Source organism: Lepisosteus oculatus, chromosome 14, assembly GCF_040954835.1.
Source record: "Lepisosteus oculatus isolate fLepOcu1 chromosome 14, fLepOcu1.hap2, whole genome shotgun sequence".
Classification (NCBI taxonomy): domain Eukaryota; kingdom Metazoa; phylum Chordata; class Actinopteri; order Semionotiformes; family Lepisosteidae; genus Lepisosteus; species Lepisosteus oculatus.
The window spans coordinates 46708562-46725558 of NC_090709.1; the positions used below are offsets into that span (position 1 = coordinate 46708562).

Here is a 16997-nt window from a genome sequence, read left to right on the forward strand (position 1 = left end):
CTATCTTACACAAAGTAAGGATCTGAATGGCAGATAGTGGACTTTCTGTGTTTTATAGCAGTTGACTTAATGGACAATAGGCTTTCTGTGTTTCACTTTCTGCGTGTCCCCTGTTTCTAGTTCACAGGGAAATGGAGTATCAATCCATCAAGCACTTCAAGTAAAACTGAAGTAACTAAAATATTTTCAGTATGTATATATATATAAAGAATTTTTCCTTCAGACATGGAAATATTATTTTCTCTGTTTCCAGGCAGTTCTGATGTGAGACTAGTGAATGGTGCCAGTCCCTGTCAGGGGACAGTGGAAGTGTATCATGATGGAGAGTGGGGGACAGTTAACGACTTAAGCTGGGATCTGGATGACGCTACGGTGGTGTGCAGACAGCTGGGCTGTGGATCTGCTTTTTCAGCACCAAATGGAGCTCACTTTGGACCAGGGTCTGGATCAGTCCTGCTGAGTTTGATGTCCTGTAGTGGGTCAGAGTCTTTTTTGAGAGGCTGTGGAAAACAAGATGTGAAACACTATAATTTAGCTCACACTAGAGATGCTGGAGTGAGATGTTCAGGTAGGTAAGACTGATGTTTCAGAAATGTTGATGGTGCTGGAGTGAGGTGTCAGACAGGAGTCTAACTCTCTCCAGTCTCCAGCACTGAGTACAATTACAACTCCTCCACTGATCTAGAGTCCATCATCAGGGTCAATCAGTCCATCCTCCCATTCCCACTGTTCTTGTCCTGCTGAGAGCTGTGATAACACTCCTCACTGTCACTTTGTGTCTCTCTACCTGTGTGGAGATCAGAGGTACAAGCACAGACAGAACACTCTAGTAGCAGTAGCAGTTGGCCCAGGGGCTGATTCTCTCTCTCTGTCTCTGTCAGCCTAGATCAGAAGAGCTCAGATTTAATTGAGAGATGAGATCTCAGCACAACATTGGATATAAATAAAAATGAACTAGTACAGTTCTGGGCTCATTAGGGTAATTCAATAATTTCAGGTTTGTTGTTTAATCAGTGCGCAGGTCAGACAGTCCTGCTCCAGCAGTGCCAGGCTCTGACAGTCCTGGTCTTGTCCAGAGTGTCTGTCAGTGCCAGGTCAGACAGTCCTGCTCCAGCAGTGCCAGGCTGTGACAGTCCTGGTCTTGTCCAGAGTGTCTGTCAGTGCCCAGGTCAGACAGTCCTGCTCCAGCAGTGCCAGGCTGTGAGAGTCCTGGTGTTGTCTAGAGTAGCTGTCAGTGCCCAGGTCAGACAGTCCTGCTCCAGCAGTGCCAGGCTGTGACAGTCCTGGTCTTGTTCAGAGTGTCTGTCAGTGCCAGGTCAGACAGTCCTGCTCCAGCAATGCCAGGCTGTGACAGTACTGTTCTCTGGGCTCTATGAGTGATGTAGTTTAAATGATTCGTAAATGTTCATGAGGCTTCAGTTTCTCTGACTGTTGTTGAGACTCCAGGAGCTGCGTCTGCTGACTGTCTAGATGTCAGTCCTCCTTTATTCTCTTTTAAGGCCTCAGTGCAGTGTGATTTTCTCACCGTCCTTCGGCACCTCCTCCCTGCTGTATTATTGCCCCCTTTACATTAAGTTCGAAACTGAGTTTCTCATTTTTCCTTTTTTTCCTAACGTGTCTGAGCATATTAATACTTCAGAAACGTTTAGATTAAATGCAAATTATAATTTTAAGATATTTTAAATTGAATATTACAATTATTTAATACAGGTAATCTAAAGAATATAATTTATCTGATTTTATTTTACTTTGACATACTGTATTATACACACTGTTAATGTGCTCTAATACTGTTAAAATGTGTACAAATGTTTTGTGACATGTCAGGAGTGCGGTTAATAGGAGGCAGGAGTCTCTGCTCTGGCAGAGTCGAGGTTCTGCGAGGGAAATCCTGGAGTACAATCTGTGAGGCCGACTTTGACATGAAGGATGCGGAGGTGGTCTGCCGCCAACTAGACTGCGGTTTTCCGGCAGAGCTGCTGAGAGGGGCTCATTTCGGAGAGGGACAGGGGCTGATCAGGACAGAGGAGATCCAGTGTCAGGGAAATGAGACCAGAATCCACGACTGTCCCACCTCAACCAGGGAGCACCAGAGCTGCACTCACAACAGTGACATCAGCCTGGTCTGTACAGGTGAGAGCACTGCTGTTTGTACTGATCCCCAGTTGTATAAACTCTTCAATATCACATTCTGAGCAGTGTGGGCTAATTAGTTTTCTTCCTCATAGCTTTCCCACTAATCCTTGAGAGCATTGTGTTTTCTGCTGTGTCATCATCTAGTTTAATTAAATATCAAAGGAAAAAATGGTCTAAAGTCCTGATTTTTTGGTTTGCATGTCCTTGCATTTTAGAAAGTATTTCATTACTTTTTAAACATTTTAATTTGCATAGGTTTAATATGCTTGTATTTTGCATTTCAGAGCACTGTATATTGAGCCCCAAAACTAATTTCTTTGGATCAGTCAGTGAGCTGCAGCAGGCAGTGGTCTTGTGGTCATGTGATTTCCACATTTCATGATTCATTTTTATTTCTCACAGTGCAATAGATAATTGGTCTTGTGTTTTGAAGTTAAATATTCAATAATTATGCGTATGTATGAGACGTTTGTTGTACAATCTACCCCCTGTAAAATCAACCTTTATAACATTTCATACTGTACAGCTCCTGACTCCCCTGCCTTTTGTATAAAGACTAGAGTAGTATTAATGCTCTTTGGCTCCTGACTCGCCTGTCCTGTCTGCAGAATACAGTGGCTACAGGCTGGTGGGCGGCCCTGACTCCTGTTCTGGCCGGGTGGAGCTGCAGTACCGCGGTGAATACAGGACAGTGTGTGACCAGTACTGGGACCTGAGAGACGCCACTGTTCTCTGCCAGCAGCTGGGCTGTGGGGAGGCTGTAGCAGTTCCAGGACAGGCCTGGTTTGGACAAGGCAGTGGATCAAGAGGGGTTGATGTGTTTGAGTGCTGGGGCAATGAGACTCATCTCTCCTGGTGTGCTGTCTCTTCATGGGGCAGAGCTGCTTGCTCTCATGGGCAGGATGCTGGAGTCATTTGTTCTAGTAAGAATCAATGCATATTCACTTTTTCAGAATTAAGAAACCTTTAAATAACAGATCAGTAGGATGTCAAATCCAAATTTCTCCCATTTGCTCGTAAAGCAACCAAATCCATTTACATGGTGTTGGTCTCCAAGCCAGCCATATCAGACCAACTGTTCAAAATGCCAGTAAAAGCAATCTAAATCACTAAATATTAATCACTTTTCAAACTTGGCTAACCTCCAAAGAGCTCCAGCACATCAGTTGCCACCTCTCACCCAGCTGTCTTTCCCACAGTCCACAGCACAACCATGATCACCTTTCTCTCTGGCCTCTGTTCCCATAATCCTCTCTCATCTCCACAGAGCTCCAGCACAACAGTGTTCCCAAGATTCATCCACGTTATCCATCCACATCTGCTTTCTATTTAGCTTCCATTACCCACATTCATGCTGTTCTATAGGACACTACTCAGCTGCTATTTCCAGGTGAAGGAGGGTGAAAAGAAAAGATGTGCACAGTTGTCATCAGCCAGTGAATATTTATATATTATTATATGTAATAATTACATTATTAGAAGAGAGAGTAAGTGTTATATTAGAATTTCACACCCTAGCAAACGTCTCAAGCAAGAATATTAAAAAAATATTATGACTATTTTTAAAACACTATGATCGGACATAATAAGCTGTGGGGTAACAAGTTAATTTTACCAAATAAAATACCTGATAACCCCACTGTGAGTTTGTTTAGCTTTACTGATCTGTGTCTGAAAATACTCATGATTATTGTTTTTTTAGATTCATCCCTGTCAGCTCTAGATGGTGGAGTCCGGCTGTCAGGAGGAGGGAGTCATTGTGATGGCCGGGTGGAGGTTCACTACAACAGGACCTGGGGGACACTCCTCCAGGACTCTTGGGGCTACAGAGAGGCCTCTGTGGTCTGCAGACAGCTGGGCTGTGGATCTGTAGTGGAAATGTATTTCCCCTCTGTGTATGGGACAGGCGACAGTGCTGTGTGTCTGACAGGTATTCAGTGCTCTGTAGTACAAGTCTATAACTCCTCTCTGTATGGGACAGTGACAGTGCACTGTGTCTGACAGGTATTCAGTGCTCTGCAGTACAAGTCTATAACTCCTCTCTGTATGGGACAGTGACAGTGCTGTGTGTCTGACAGGTATTCAGTGCTCTGCAGTACAAGTCTATAACTCCTCTCTGTATGGGACAGTGACAGTGCTGTGTGTCTGACAGGTATTCAGTGCTCTGCAGTACAAGTCTATAACTCCTTTCTGTATGGGACAGTGACAGTGCTGTGTGTCTGACAGTTATTCCGTGCTCTGCAGTACAAGTCTTTAACTCCTCTCTGTATGGGACAGTGACAGTGCTGTGTGTCTGACAGGTATTCAGTGCTCTGCAGTACAAGTCTATAACTCCTCTCTGTATGGGACAGTGACAGTGCTGTGTGTCTGACAGGTATTCCGTGCTCTGCAGTACAAGTCTATAACTCCTCTCTGTATGGGACAGTGACAGTGCTGTGTGTCTGACAGGTATTCAGTGCTCTGGGGATGAGACTCATCTTGTGAACTGCAGTTCTCCAAAGACAGTCAACTGTAGTGATGGACAGGAAGTGTCCCTGCTTTGCTCAGGTAGGAGTCATTTGGTCTACTTGATCTTTTTTTATTAGTTTAACTAAATACATATATTTTGATGCCTGCTGCACTGATCTGGTAGAAGGAGACTGAAACCAAGATGTCTGAGTAAAGCAGGCTGAGTAGACAGACAAAAGTGAAAATAAATGTGGGCAGAATTAAACAATTCACTTTCTCTACCGAGACACACAGGTCCTTCTGTAAAAACTTTCCTTGAGAGATTGTCTCAGGCTGACTTCTTTGGCATCCTTTCCTCTCTTCAGTGAGAATCACAGTTCTCACTCCAACTTCAGCTGACATATTGCCCTCTTTTTAAAAAGAATTACAAAGTAAAAAAATTCACCTCAAACCCTAAACATCTCCTATAAAGACCCTCCTTCTTTCCAAAATCCAGTCAACAAACCTATTCTACAAAATAATAAATTTAGACTATTAGGAGTCTAAATATTATTTTTCATATAATATACTGAATCACAATTAATTTAGTTTGAAATCTAAATTTAACACATATCAAGAAAACATCTGACTTGTTGTGTAATTTGGAAGGCAAATAGCACAACTCAGCACAACTTTACAATTGCTTTTACTAAAGGGTTTATAATATTATCCTACTAAATTTTCTAGGGCTTCAATTTATAATTACTTATCAGAATGACTCAGAAACAACTTCAAAACACAGTGGATAAGCAGAAAAAAATAAACACAATTTGTACGTAAGGAATGTGCAGTGTATGAACTTAGTATTAAGATCCTGGCAGGTAAAGGCTAAAAGCAAAGTATTGATATATTTAATATTTTCAGAGAAAATACTGTATAACTGTAAAACGCCTGTTAATGTGTTTTGATGTATAATGGAAGCAATATTACATATTGCACACTGAAGATGAATTACTACTGAGAATCTCTCGTATTCAAAGCACACTATTCAAACTAAGGTGACTTGTTAGTGTTTAAATCTCTAACCTGACCCAGATACTACTCATATCATAAAGCTGTTTACTCTCCAGTATCTCACACACAGTCATTATTCTGCTTGTATCTTACACACAGTTAGAGTGCTGGTAGACTCTCTAGTATCTCACATACGGTCACTGTACTGGCAGACTCTCCAGTATCTTTCACACATAGTCACTGTGCTGCTTGACTCTCCAGTATCTCACACACAGTCTGTCACGAATCGCACGCAGGCATGCAAGTGCTCCCACATTTCCACGAGCTCTACTCTCCCTAAACGCCCACGCACCAATTAACTCAGCACTACTTAAACCCACACTTGTCTTCTTTTCCTCGCTTACGATTGAGGTCTCCTCCCTGAGCTCCGTACTTGTATATTCCCAGTCCTAGTCTTGTGATTTCTACTCTCCCGGCAATTCTTCCCGGAACCTTCCTGGCTTTTGACCCTTTTGTCCTCGACTATGACTTCACCTCCTGTTTTTGTACCTTTGGTTCTCGGAACCTTCCAGGCTTTTTGACCTCCTAGCTTTTGCCCAAGACCATGTCTTCGTCCCTCATTTCAGCACTGAACCACAGATACCTGAATTGCCACGCACAGGGTCCTACCTCCCGTAGCCTGGTGTTATGTGACACAGTCACTGTGCTGCTAGACTCTCCAGAATCTCTCCCCTCCTATAGTCACTGTGCTAGTAGATTATCTACTATCTCACACATATTGTGAGTCTGAAATGATATTAGACTTTCTGTGTTCCACCTTCTGTGTGTCCCCAGTTTTTAGTTCACAGGAAGATGGACTAGCAATCCAGTCAAACAGGTTAAAGAAAATTTTAATGTCTGACATATTTTGAGTATGTGCAGTATAAATATACAAAATATCCTGTACACATGGTATTTTTCTCTCTCTCCACAGGCAGTGCTGATGTGAGGCTTGTTAATGGTGCCAGTCCCTGTGAGGGGACAGTTGAGATTCATTATAAAGGAGAGTGGGGGGCAGTTCGCAGTATTATCTGGGATCTGGATGATGCTACAGTGGTGTGCAGACAGCTAGGTTGTGGATCTGCTATTTCAGCACCAGGAGGATCTCACTTCGGACCAGGGTCTGGATCAGTCCTGCTGGGCTTGGTCTCCTGCAGAGGTTCAGAGTCTGCGCTGAGGCACTGCAGAACCACTGAAGTGAAACACTATGCCCCTTCTCATAAATCTGATGCTGGAGTGATCTGTTCAGGTAGGAGATACAGACTGTCTCCAGCACTGAGGACAATTAAAACTCCTTCACTGATCTAGAGTCTGTCATCATGATCCATCGGTCCATCCTTCCATTCTCACTGCTCCTGTCCTGCTGAGACTTGCTCACTGAGAACACTCCACACTGTCACTGTGTGCCTTTATTTATAAATCCAAACCATATAAATTATCAATCACCTCTCACTTACTTTTTCCTTTCAGTTATTCCTCCCTCTCTCTCACTGTTTACTATTAGCAAGGAATATTCTTAATAAACATAAAAATAAATCCTATAAAACACAAATCATATAGTATTTATAAATATAAGCAATACATATATGTCTTACATAAGATATAATTTACTGATAATTATATTCTATAACTACAGTATATGAAGGACAAAGTGTAAATTCAGCACATGACTCTTCAGTTTGGGAAAACTCTCCTTTCTCATACATGTGTTTGTACAGCAGGATAACTGGAAGTGTCTCTGTCTGTCATTCTGAGCCTGTAGTTCACCTTGTCTGTCCTGGACATTGGGTGTCGGTCAGTTTAAACAGCCAGAGTGTGGTCAGTGAGTCTATATTTAGTTCTCTGTCTGCCCTTACTGTTTTAATACTGGAGAGGCAAGAGTATGCTGGGGTTCTGGTGTGCTGTGGGGTGATTTGCCTTCTCTCCAGGTGTCAGTGGATCTGGTCAATATCAGGTGTGTTTTAATGGTTTTTCAGTGCCAGTGTCAGTGATCTGGTCAGTTTAAGGTGTGTTTTAATGTGTTTTCATGATATTTTGGACTCTGTGTTCTAGAGCTTGGTGCTGCAGTGTGTTGTGTGTTCAGGTGCTGTATCAGCTGGCCCAGGGACAGACTCTTGGTGATTGAGTAACTGTCAGTCTGATACAAATGAGCACAGCATTGATTTGTGCAATGAGCTCTCAATACTGAATTGTATATAAATAGAAATGAACAAGATCATGTTCTGTTGGCTCAGTCCAGTTGTTCAATTATTTTTCTATTGAAGATTTTACGTCTAACCTCTTACTTCCTCTGTCAAATTGGAAAATAGGTTGGGTTGAACGTAATGTTAATGTTAATTAATGTTTAAAGATTGGCACTTTAAGATCCTTTAAAGGCCTCTATGGAGATCCGATGTTCCTGAATTTTCTTGCAATGCACTATAGCCAGGAGCTGGCTGCTAGACCCAGGTGTGTGTAAATAGCGCTGAATTAAATTACTGTGAGTCTTTCACTGAGATCTGCTTTCATGTGAAGAAACACATTCCCGGTCATGTCCACATTGTCTGTTAATGTCCAGGTCAGACAGTCCTGCTCCAGTAGTGCCAGGCTGTGACAGTCCTGGTCTTTTCTAGTGTGTGTAAGGGGTCATACTGGTCAGGGACAGTGATCTCTGTTATTGTTCTGATATTCCAGCTCATCGAGGGGTCAGACTGGTTGGAGGCAGTAATCTCTGCTCTGGAAGAGTGGAAGTGCAGCACGGAGAGACCTGGGGCTCAGTGTGTGACTCTGACTTTGACTGGCAGGACGCAGAAGTTGTCTGTCGACAGCTGGGCTGTGGGATTCCCTCACAGATGCTGAAGGGGGGTCATTTCGGGAAAGGGGGGGGACAGGTCTGGACAGAGGAATTCCAGTGCCAGGGCAACGAATCTCAGGTTTTCTCCTGTCCAAAGTCATCCACAAAATCACAGAACTGCCCTCTTGAGAACAACGTGGGACTGGTATGTTTTGGTAAGAGCAGGATAATTGATTCCTTTTATTTTTTTAATGTAGTTCCTAATTGAAATAAGAGAAGTTTAGGAAAGACAGACAACACTCAACTCCTGCCAGTCACCTGCTCACTGCAACATAAATCTGAAGCATGTCCTTTCCAGTAATCTTTGCTCTATAACCCCTCCCTTGACTCAATGCCAATACAGCAGGGGCAGCAGCCCTGTGTCTTTTGATACAGTGGCTCTGAGTGTCTCATCCAGTTTTTTTTCTTGAAGTGTAAAATGAAGGCTGACTAATGGTAATTATATGTAAAATGGTTTAGATTTGTTCTTTAAAAGAAAAACAGAAATAACTTAGACCTGCTCTGTTCTGCCCTTGAATTCACACAGCTTTTTAATTAGTAAAGAGTTGAATAAGCCTCATTCATCAGTGTTAGTATAACTCTGTCTGAGTCAGTACTGTGGATTTAATCAGTGAAGAGCTCTAGAGTTCCATTCATCTGTGGTATTATGTTGAGGGTTTACTGTATACTTGAAGGCAGAGTTGTGGATAACTGCTAGATGTTGCAGGATTTTTTTGTGTCATGACACTGTGTCTGCTCTCTCTCCCTTTGTCCGGTGTGCAGGATACACAGAGTTCAGGCTGGTGAACGGCTCTGACTCCTGCTCTGGCCGAGTGGAGTTACAGTGGCTCTTCAAGGACTGGGGGACAGTGTGTGACCTGTACTGGGACCTGAGAGATGCCACTGTTCTCTGCCAGCAGCTGGGCTGTGGGGAGGCTGTAGCAGCTCCAGGACAGGCCTGGTTTGGACAGGGCAGTGGACCAGTAAGAGCTGATGTGTTTGAGTGCAGGGGGAACGAGAGCCGTCTCTCACACTGCACTGTCTCTTCATGGGGGAGAGCAGGGTGCTCTCATGGACAGGATGCAGGGGTCATCTGCTCTGGTGAGAATCATGTGTTTAAAAATCATGTGTTTACACACAGCAGCACACTGTCTTCACGATTGACCAAATAACTGCTCTGTTACATACAGCCAGATGCCCAAATGTTATTTGTTAATGCATTTCAGTGTATTTTCACTAAAAATACAGTAAAAATCACATGTATATTTGTTATTCAGATCACCGATGAAAGAATGTCCTGGAACTCAGTATACTGTAATTAAATTATATATATATATGATATTAAATGTAATTGCCTGATATCTGCAATTAATCCATTAAGTAACCCAGAGCGTACGTAAGGAGGGTACTGCACAACAGAGAAAGTGAGAATTTGTGACACACACACAACTGACACTCCACTGGTGAAAGATCAATCCTGTGGACATTAATGAGCTCCTTTCTTCTCTTTTACAGAATCCAAAAGTAGCAACGATTCACTTGGAAATGGTAAAGTGAGAATGATTTTGTCATTAGTCAGTGCTGTTTTAATTGTAGTTTCATCGCTGGTGTTAAATTGCTCCTCTCACACACAGCTCACACTCCGCTTTCTCTCTCTGTGTGTTTGATAGGTATCCCATCTTCCTCTGTTCCTTCCTCAGTAACACCAGGTATGAACTGGTCCTTGTTCTGTATCTCAAGGGCTCTCAGTGTGTGTTGGCATCTCTGTTACTCATCTCAGACTGTGGTTGTGTGAGGCAGCAGGTGTGTGTGGAGGTTTTCAACACTGTCCCACTCAATCTCTCTAACACACACAGTCAGGTTCTGTGAGACAGCAGGACGTAAAAGCTACTTGCACTGCATCTGGTGCCCCTTAGGTGATGTTCAGCAAATTATCTCCCACTAGAGGTCATAGTGATCTCTTAGATCTACTGCACTGACCTCTGACTCTCTGCTCCTAGACCAGCACTCCCTCAGGCTAGTTGGAGGAGGAAGTGACTGTGCTGGGAGGCTAGAGGTTTATCACAATGGATCCTGGGGGACAGTCTGCGATGACTCCTGGGACCTGGCAGACTCTCAGGTGGTGTGCAGGCAGCTCCAATGTGGGACGACCCTCAGTGCCCCAGTGCCGGCCTCCTTTAGCCAGGGAACTGGACCCATCTGGCTGGACGAGGTGGGCTGTCTGGGGAATGAGTCGTCTCTGTGGGAGTGTCCCTCAGCAGGGTGGGGACAGCATGACTGTGGACACAAGGAGGACGTGGGAGTGGTGTGTTCAGGTACAGGTCTCCAGTCACACCAGGACTGTGTTCATACAACAGCTTGTTCACTGCCAGGAGCAAGTACAGTATCCCCAGTTCAAGACAAGAACAGGGACAGTAATGTGAAAACAAATAGTATTGTAATTGTAATAGAGTGCTTAATAATAATTAATAATAATAATTGCTTACAGATTACAATTACATCGCGTTTTTCTGGACACTCCACTCAAAGCGCTTTACGGGTAATGGGGACTCCCCTCCACCATCACCAATGTACAGCATCTACCTGGATGATGCAAGTCTTAAAATAAAAAATAAAAGATTCTCAATTTGGATTGTAATTAACAGAAAATGTACAAACTGATGTTGGCACTAATTTAAAAAAATGTCACCATTGCATTGTTTTTTACTGAAAAACAACATTCCATTCTATTACATTAATATGATTTGGGGAAAAAAGATCATGATAATCTAATGTCACAGTAGTTAGCAGACACACTGTTTCTATCTGAGGTGATTAATCTAGAAAGTCTGTATCAGTTCAGAGCAGGGTTCTCTCAGTCTGTCCACTTGTGTGTCCCCAGAGTTCAAGGAGCTGCGACTGGCCGAGGGCTGTTCTGGTCAGTTGGAGGTTTTCTACAATGGCACCTGGGGCAACGTGTGCTCAAATAGCATGAGTGAGGACACAGTGAGTCTAATCTGTCAGGAGCTAAACTGTGGGAAGAGTGGGCATTTCATCGATTCAGCCCCCAGACGGGACTCCGCTCCTTACTGGCTTGATGAATTTAAATGCCGCCCTCACGACTCCACGCTGTGGCACTGCCCCTCCTCAGCCTGGAATCATACCCAGTGCACAGACTCTAAAGTGGCTCTGATCACCTGCTCAGGTAAGGACTCCCTCTTCCACCTGTCAGAGGGTCGTCAGGGGCTGGATGTGTGTGTGTATGAAGGAGAGGGTGAAGGGGAAGGAGATCATGACTAGACTACAGACAGCCCAGTGTTTGCTGTATTTGACCACAGTCTGTTGTGGACAGTAACATTGTGAAGGTTAGGATTATGATGGGATGGCCCAGAAGCTAATTTGACATAAATCTGCACAAAACAGGGAGGAACACATAATCACATCGACAATTGATTAGTTTCACAAAAACTGTTCCTAGTGGCTTTTATTACAATCTAAAAATGATGTTTGAGACTAACATGCTTGTCATTATTATCAAAGAAAAAAACAAATGAAATATTTTGAGTTTCAAAGGAATTTTAAATGTCTTCATTGAAGAGAATGTTCGATCATTGATGTTCGATCTGTATACAACAGGTAGCGATTGCCAAAGAGCAATAGTTGTAAAAGTGTAAAAGTGATTTCATATTGCTTATCCCTAGCAAATAATGTTCTGTATGTGTGGTGTTTATCTTGAGTTACACAATATCTGTTTAGCCTTGCCCATTACTGATTACAGTATTTACCAATTCTGAGACTGAACAATCTGCTAATTATGAAATAAGGTGAGCTGTCACTTATCAAAAGTGATGAATTTTAGTTTTATCAGATCCCTGAATAGATTTTAGTGTTTCTAATCCCTAATCCCAGAGTGTGTGAAACATTAAATCCAGCGGTTTACCAAGTGGTATGCATGCAAGTGCCTTACAAATGTATTCAGACATTCGCACAGTTTCCATATTTTGTAGCTTTACAGCTAGCAGTCACAACATTTTCAAGTTGCAATCAATATTTGTTATATACACAATCCAAAAATTAAAAATTAAAGTAAATAAATATCTAATACGAAAGAAAAAAGAAGACATAATGACTGCACGAGTACTCATACTTGCAGCTAACACATTCTGACATGATACTCATTAATGTCATAATGTCCAGTATAAAAGTTATTAATCTTAAATTAACAGGGTTTTCCTTCTTTTAGATGAAGAGAAGAAGGCTGTGTCCCGGAGTTTTAAATCCTGTTCCACAGCCTCAGGCCAGGAAACATGTTCAAGTGAGTTTACAAAATGTGTCTGTATTTTGATAAAATAAATAAATTCTTAAATTGTGTTTCACAAATAACAAATACAGTCAGTGCACTGAATTAGACAGTAGACTAGCTGTATTTGTTTTGATGTTTATTAAATGTGTCAAACCAGGAAGGAGGAACATAGACTGGCTGGTGGAGTTTGTCTCTGTGTCTGTTAATCAGTTTTATTTAGTTCCCTAGACTACTAGCACCTCAGGCTGGTTGGGTTTGTATCTCTGTGTCTGTTAATCATTTTTGTTTTCTTCTCTAGACCACTGGCCCCTCAGGCTGGTTGGAGGAGGAGGTGCCTGCTCTGGGAGGGTGGAGGTTTATCACAATGGCTCCTGGGGAACAGTCTGTGACGACTCCTGGGACCTACAGGATGCCCAGGTGGTCTGCAGACAGCTGGGCTGTGGAGATGCAGTGAGCGCAGTGGGAAACGGATCATTCAGACCAGGGAACAGCACCATCTGGCTGGACGAGGTTAACTGCAGGGGCAGTGAGCTCCACTTGTGGGACTGTTGGCACCCTCCCCTAGGACAGAGCGACTGTCTGCACAAGGAGGACTCTGGGGTCACTTGTACAGGTGAGTGGGAGCTGCTGGAGGTCCCAGGGTATTCTGGGCTGCTCTAAGTACAGGAATACAGACGTAAATAATAATGAAGAGGCAAATACAAATTCTGCCTATTAGAAAAACAATTAGTATGAGCCCTTATGGCCATTAAATACTCTATATTAGTGCAGTGTGTGTTTGTCTTGGCTCATCATCTCTCTTTCATGCTCTCTGAATCTTGACCCATCCCTTTTCTTTTTTTTCAGGTTGGGGATCTCAAAGCCATCCAGTGACAACAGGTAATGCAGTTGACAGAAGGGAATAAAAGACTTTACAGTTTGTCTAAACGATGCTGCTGGCAGATTGCATAATTTTCAGAAGAACTGCTCTCTCTATAAACTGTGGCCTCTCTGTTTAATTTTTGTCAAGAAACACAGAAGAATTGTTGTGAATCTTCTCATCAAAAACCATTTTATCTTTTATTATAGCTCTTCCTACTTCCACCAGCACATCTTCAGAGAAAACAGGTAAATACCCAGTTTCTAATCTCTGTCTAGATGAGATCAGTACTGAGATTGAAGATTAAGACACAGAATATAATTTTCTTATCTTTGTCCCTCTCCCTCAGGCAGCACCAGGACAACAGCCCAGACACAGCCGCTGGGAGGCCTCTCCGTCTCGCTCCCGGTCCTCCTGCCACTGGGGGCTCTGCTTTTTGTGGTGTTGGCCCTGTTAGTGTGGCAGCTGATCCACAACAGGAAGCTGAGGAAAGGTAGGGAGGGAACTAGTAACCTCTGGTGGTCACTACTCTCACTCTCATGAAACTGATAATAAAAATAATAATAATAATAATTGCTTACACTTATATAGCGCTTTTCTGGACACTCCACTCAAAGCGCTTTACAGGTAATGGGGACTCCCCTCCACCACCACCAATGTGCAGCATCCACCTGGATGATGCGACGGCAGCCATAGTGCGCCAGAACGCTCCCCACACACCAGCTATCAGTGGGGAGGAGAGCAGAGGGATGAAGCCAATTCATAGAGGGGAATTGTTAGGAGGCCATGATTGATAAGGGCCAATGGGAAATGTGGCCAGGATGCCGAGGTTACACCCCTACTCTTTTCGAGAAACGCCCTGGGATTTTTAATGACCACAGAGAGTCAGGACCTCAGTTTTACGTCTCATCCGAAGGACGGCGCCTGTTTACAGTATAGTGTCCCCGTCACTACACTGGGGCATTAGGACCCACATGAGCCGCAGGGTGAGCACCCCCTGCTGGCCCCACTAACACCTCTTCCAGCAGCAACCTTAGTTTTTCCCAGGAGGGAATATGATTTAAGATTAAGTGCTGCCTGAGGGAGAGGGACACAGATAAGAAAATGATCTTCTGTGTCTTAATCTTATTACTAATCTGATATGTGGAAGATCTAAGATCAAGATCTACATAAATGTGCAGATGTGTAGAATTATAATATTTATGTGCACAGATGCCCAAGAAAAGATTTAGCACAGAATTGAATACCTTATATTCCCCTCTCTGCATGTTAACCCTGAGTGTTTGTTTCCTAACACAGCCCTATCTAAGGGAGCACACACCCCCTATCATGATGCTGTCTACGAACAAATAGAGTTCAAACTGGCCAGAGAGGGAACCTACAACACTTCCAGGAGAGGTGAGTGGAGAGAGTCTTCAGATGTGATTGGTCTTCACCCTCTGAGGAGGATCTGAAGACTTACACTTGTAGAATATCTCACCACACTGGTTTCAGATAGTAGTTTTCTTTCTCAAGAGGTATGTCAACATGAGTAAACAAACTCTGTGTTACTTTTCACACTCTGGCTTCTCACACAGTAGAGGACAGTGAGGCTGCAGGTATTACTGATCTGTCCTCCTGTTCACAGGGAGATTCCTCTCCGATGAGCTGCCCTCTGGACACAATGATGTAGAGAACAGTGAGGGAGACCCAGTACCAGGTGAGGGGAGATGGAGTCAGGGGGCTCAGTGTGTGAGTGGGGCATCTGCAGTACAGAACTCACTCTCATCCCAAACCAGGCTGAAATCTAGAGAACTTGTGTAGAAAATCCTGAATCTGACAAATATAACCTCCGTTGTTTGACACCTTATTAACTCTGCTCTTCAGTGTTGCCTAATGCTGGTCTGATCTTAACAGATCAAAGAGGCTAAGACAAAACAAAACTAGACTTTATCAGTAGAGGGAGAGGATACCTTTAAGGAATAGTTAGGATGCAGCTCTAACTAGTGTTGATGCAACAGTTACCATTTCCCTCAGGAGCAGAATTCAGGATTGTTGTCCCAGTATGATGATTGGGAAACTGAAGGCGATAGAAACTGCCTTTCAGATGAGATATTAACACCAAGATCCTGACTTAATTATTAAAGATTCTCTTGATGGCTGTTTATAAGACTCACCCTAGAGTTTTGCAATAATTGTATCTCACAAAGCATTTAGAATTGCACTTTTCTATAACTACATGGAAAACATTTTACTTACTTTGCAGTTCATATGAACATCAGTGTGTTATTAATGTTAAAAGTGATTGCAACACTGTGGTGAAGTAAGTCAGAGTTCTGAAGTGTACATTTCCTGTGTCTCTGTGTGGTTCAGGAGACTCAATAACCTCTCTGAAAGAAGAGATCCCAAAGCACTATGATGATGCTGTAACTGTACCTCAGAGTCCAGACGCTTTGTCAGGTTGGTTATTTCAGCCCAGTCCCAAAGAGAAACCCTGCACCAATCCCAGTGAGTCTGATTCTCTACTCTCTCTTTTATCTCAGACTCTGAATACTGGGTTTTCAGTTACTCAGCAACAGTCACATTAAACTGACTCTATGCTCTCAGCTCTGCACTATCAGTCTGGGTCACTGTGCTGCCAGTGTCCAGCTCCTCTTCAGTATTTATAGGTTTCACATCTCACTCTGCCAAAATAAGTCAAAATATAGGAATAGTTTTATATTTATTATGGAAGTGAATAGGATTAGAGATCAGGTTCCCTGATCTCCTGTATTTAGTCTGGAATTTTAGTTCTAGTGTGATGTTCAGTTAATCGGTGTAATCTGAGGAGCTCCAGGAGTCCTGTGCTCTAGATGAGATGTGTTCTGCTGTGTGACAGTGAAGCTGTGCTCTGTGTGCTTTAGGAGAGCTGATGTCCTCTGCGAAAGAAGAGGCCCGAGGGTATTATGATGATGCTGTAACTGCACCTCAGAGCCCAGATGCTTTGTCAGGTTAGTTATTTCAGTCCAATCCTACAGAGAAATCCTGCACCAATCCCAGTGATTCTGACTCTCTTTACTCTCTCTGTGCACTGCACAGAACATCACACTGAGTCTGGATTATTCTCTGGGTTATTCTGCTGCCATTGTCCGGCTTCTCTTCAGATATTTAACAATGATTCACACCATTGCTCTCTGTTCTGATACAAGTTACTCTGTTGTCATTCACCATTTTAATTTAAACAAAATAGAGTTAATTTGAAATGTATTATATAATCATGTTCCCTGGTCTCCTGTATTTTAAATTTGATATGTAACAGTAAAACTGTCTCTGTGTGGTTCAGGAGAGCTGATGTCCTCTGTTAAAGAAGAGGCTCCAGAGCACTACGATGATGCTGTAACTGTGCCCCAGAGCCCAGACACTGTGTCAGATGAGTTATAAATAAGACTTATGAGTACGCCCTGTACCAG

The 16997-nt window shown here is 43.1% G+C and overlaps 1 protein-coding gene and 1 long non-coding RNA gene across 2 annotated transcripts; both read left to right on the forward strand.

The window, feature by feature from the left end:
* Positions 1-6525: 6525 nt before the first annotated feature.
* On the forward strand, positions 6526-11707 carry LOC138242644 (scavenger receptor cysteine-rich type 1 protein M130-like). Its single transcript, XM_069198195.1, has 6 exons — positions 6526-6865; positions 8299-8604; positions 9212-9355; positions 10099-10137; positions 10429-10743; positions 11310-11707. Exons 1-6 carry the CDS (start codon positions 6526-6528, stop codon positions 11705-11707), a joined length of 1542 nt encoding a protein of 513 aa, XP_069054296.1.
* A 3172-nt stretch (positions 11708-14879) lies between these two features.
* Positions 14880-16035, forward strand: LOC138243003 (uncharacterized). The gene is made up of 3 exons (XR_011191871.1): positions 14880-14967; positions 15197-15268; positions 15922-16035. It is a non-coding gene; the product is annotated as an uncharacterized lncRNA (long non-coding RNA).
* The last annotated feature ends 962 nt before the right edge of the window (positions 16036-16997 follow it).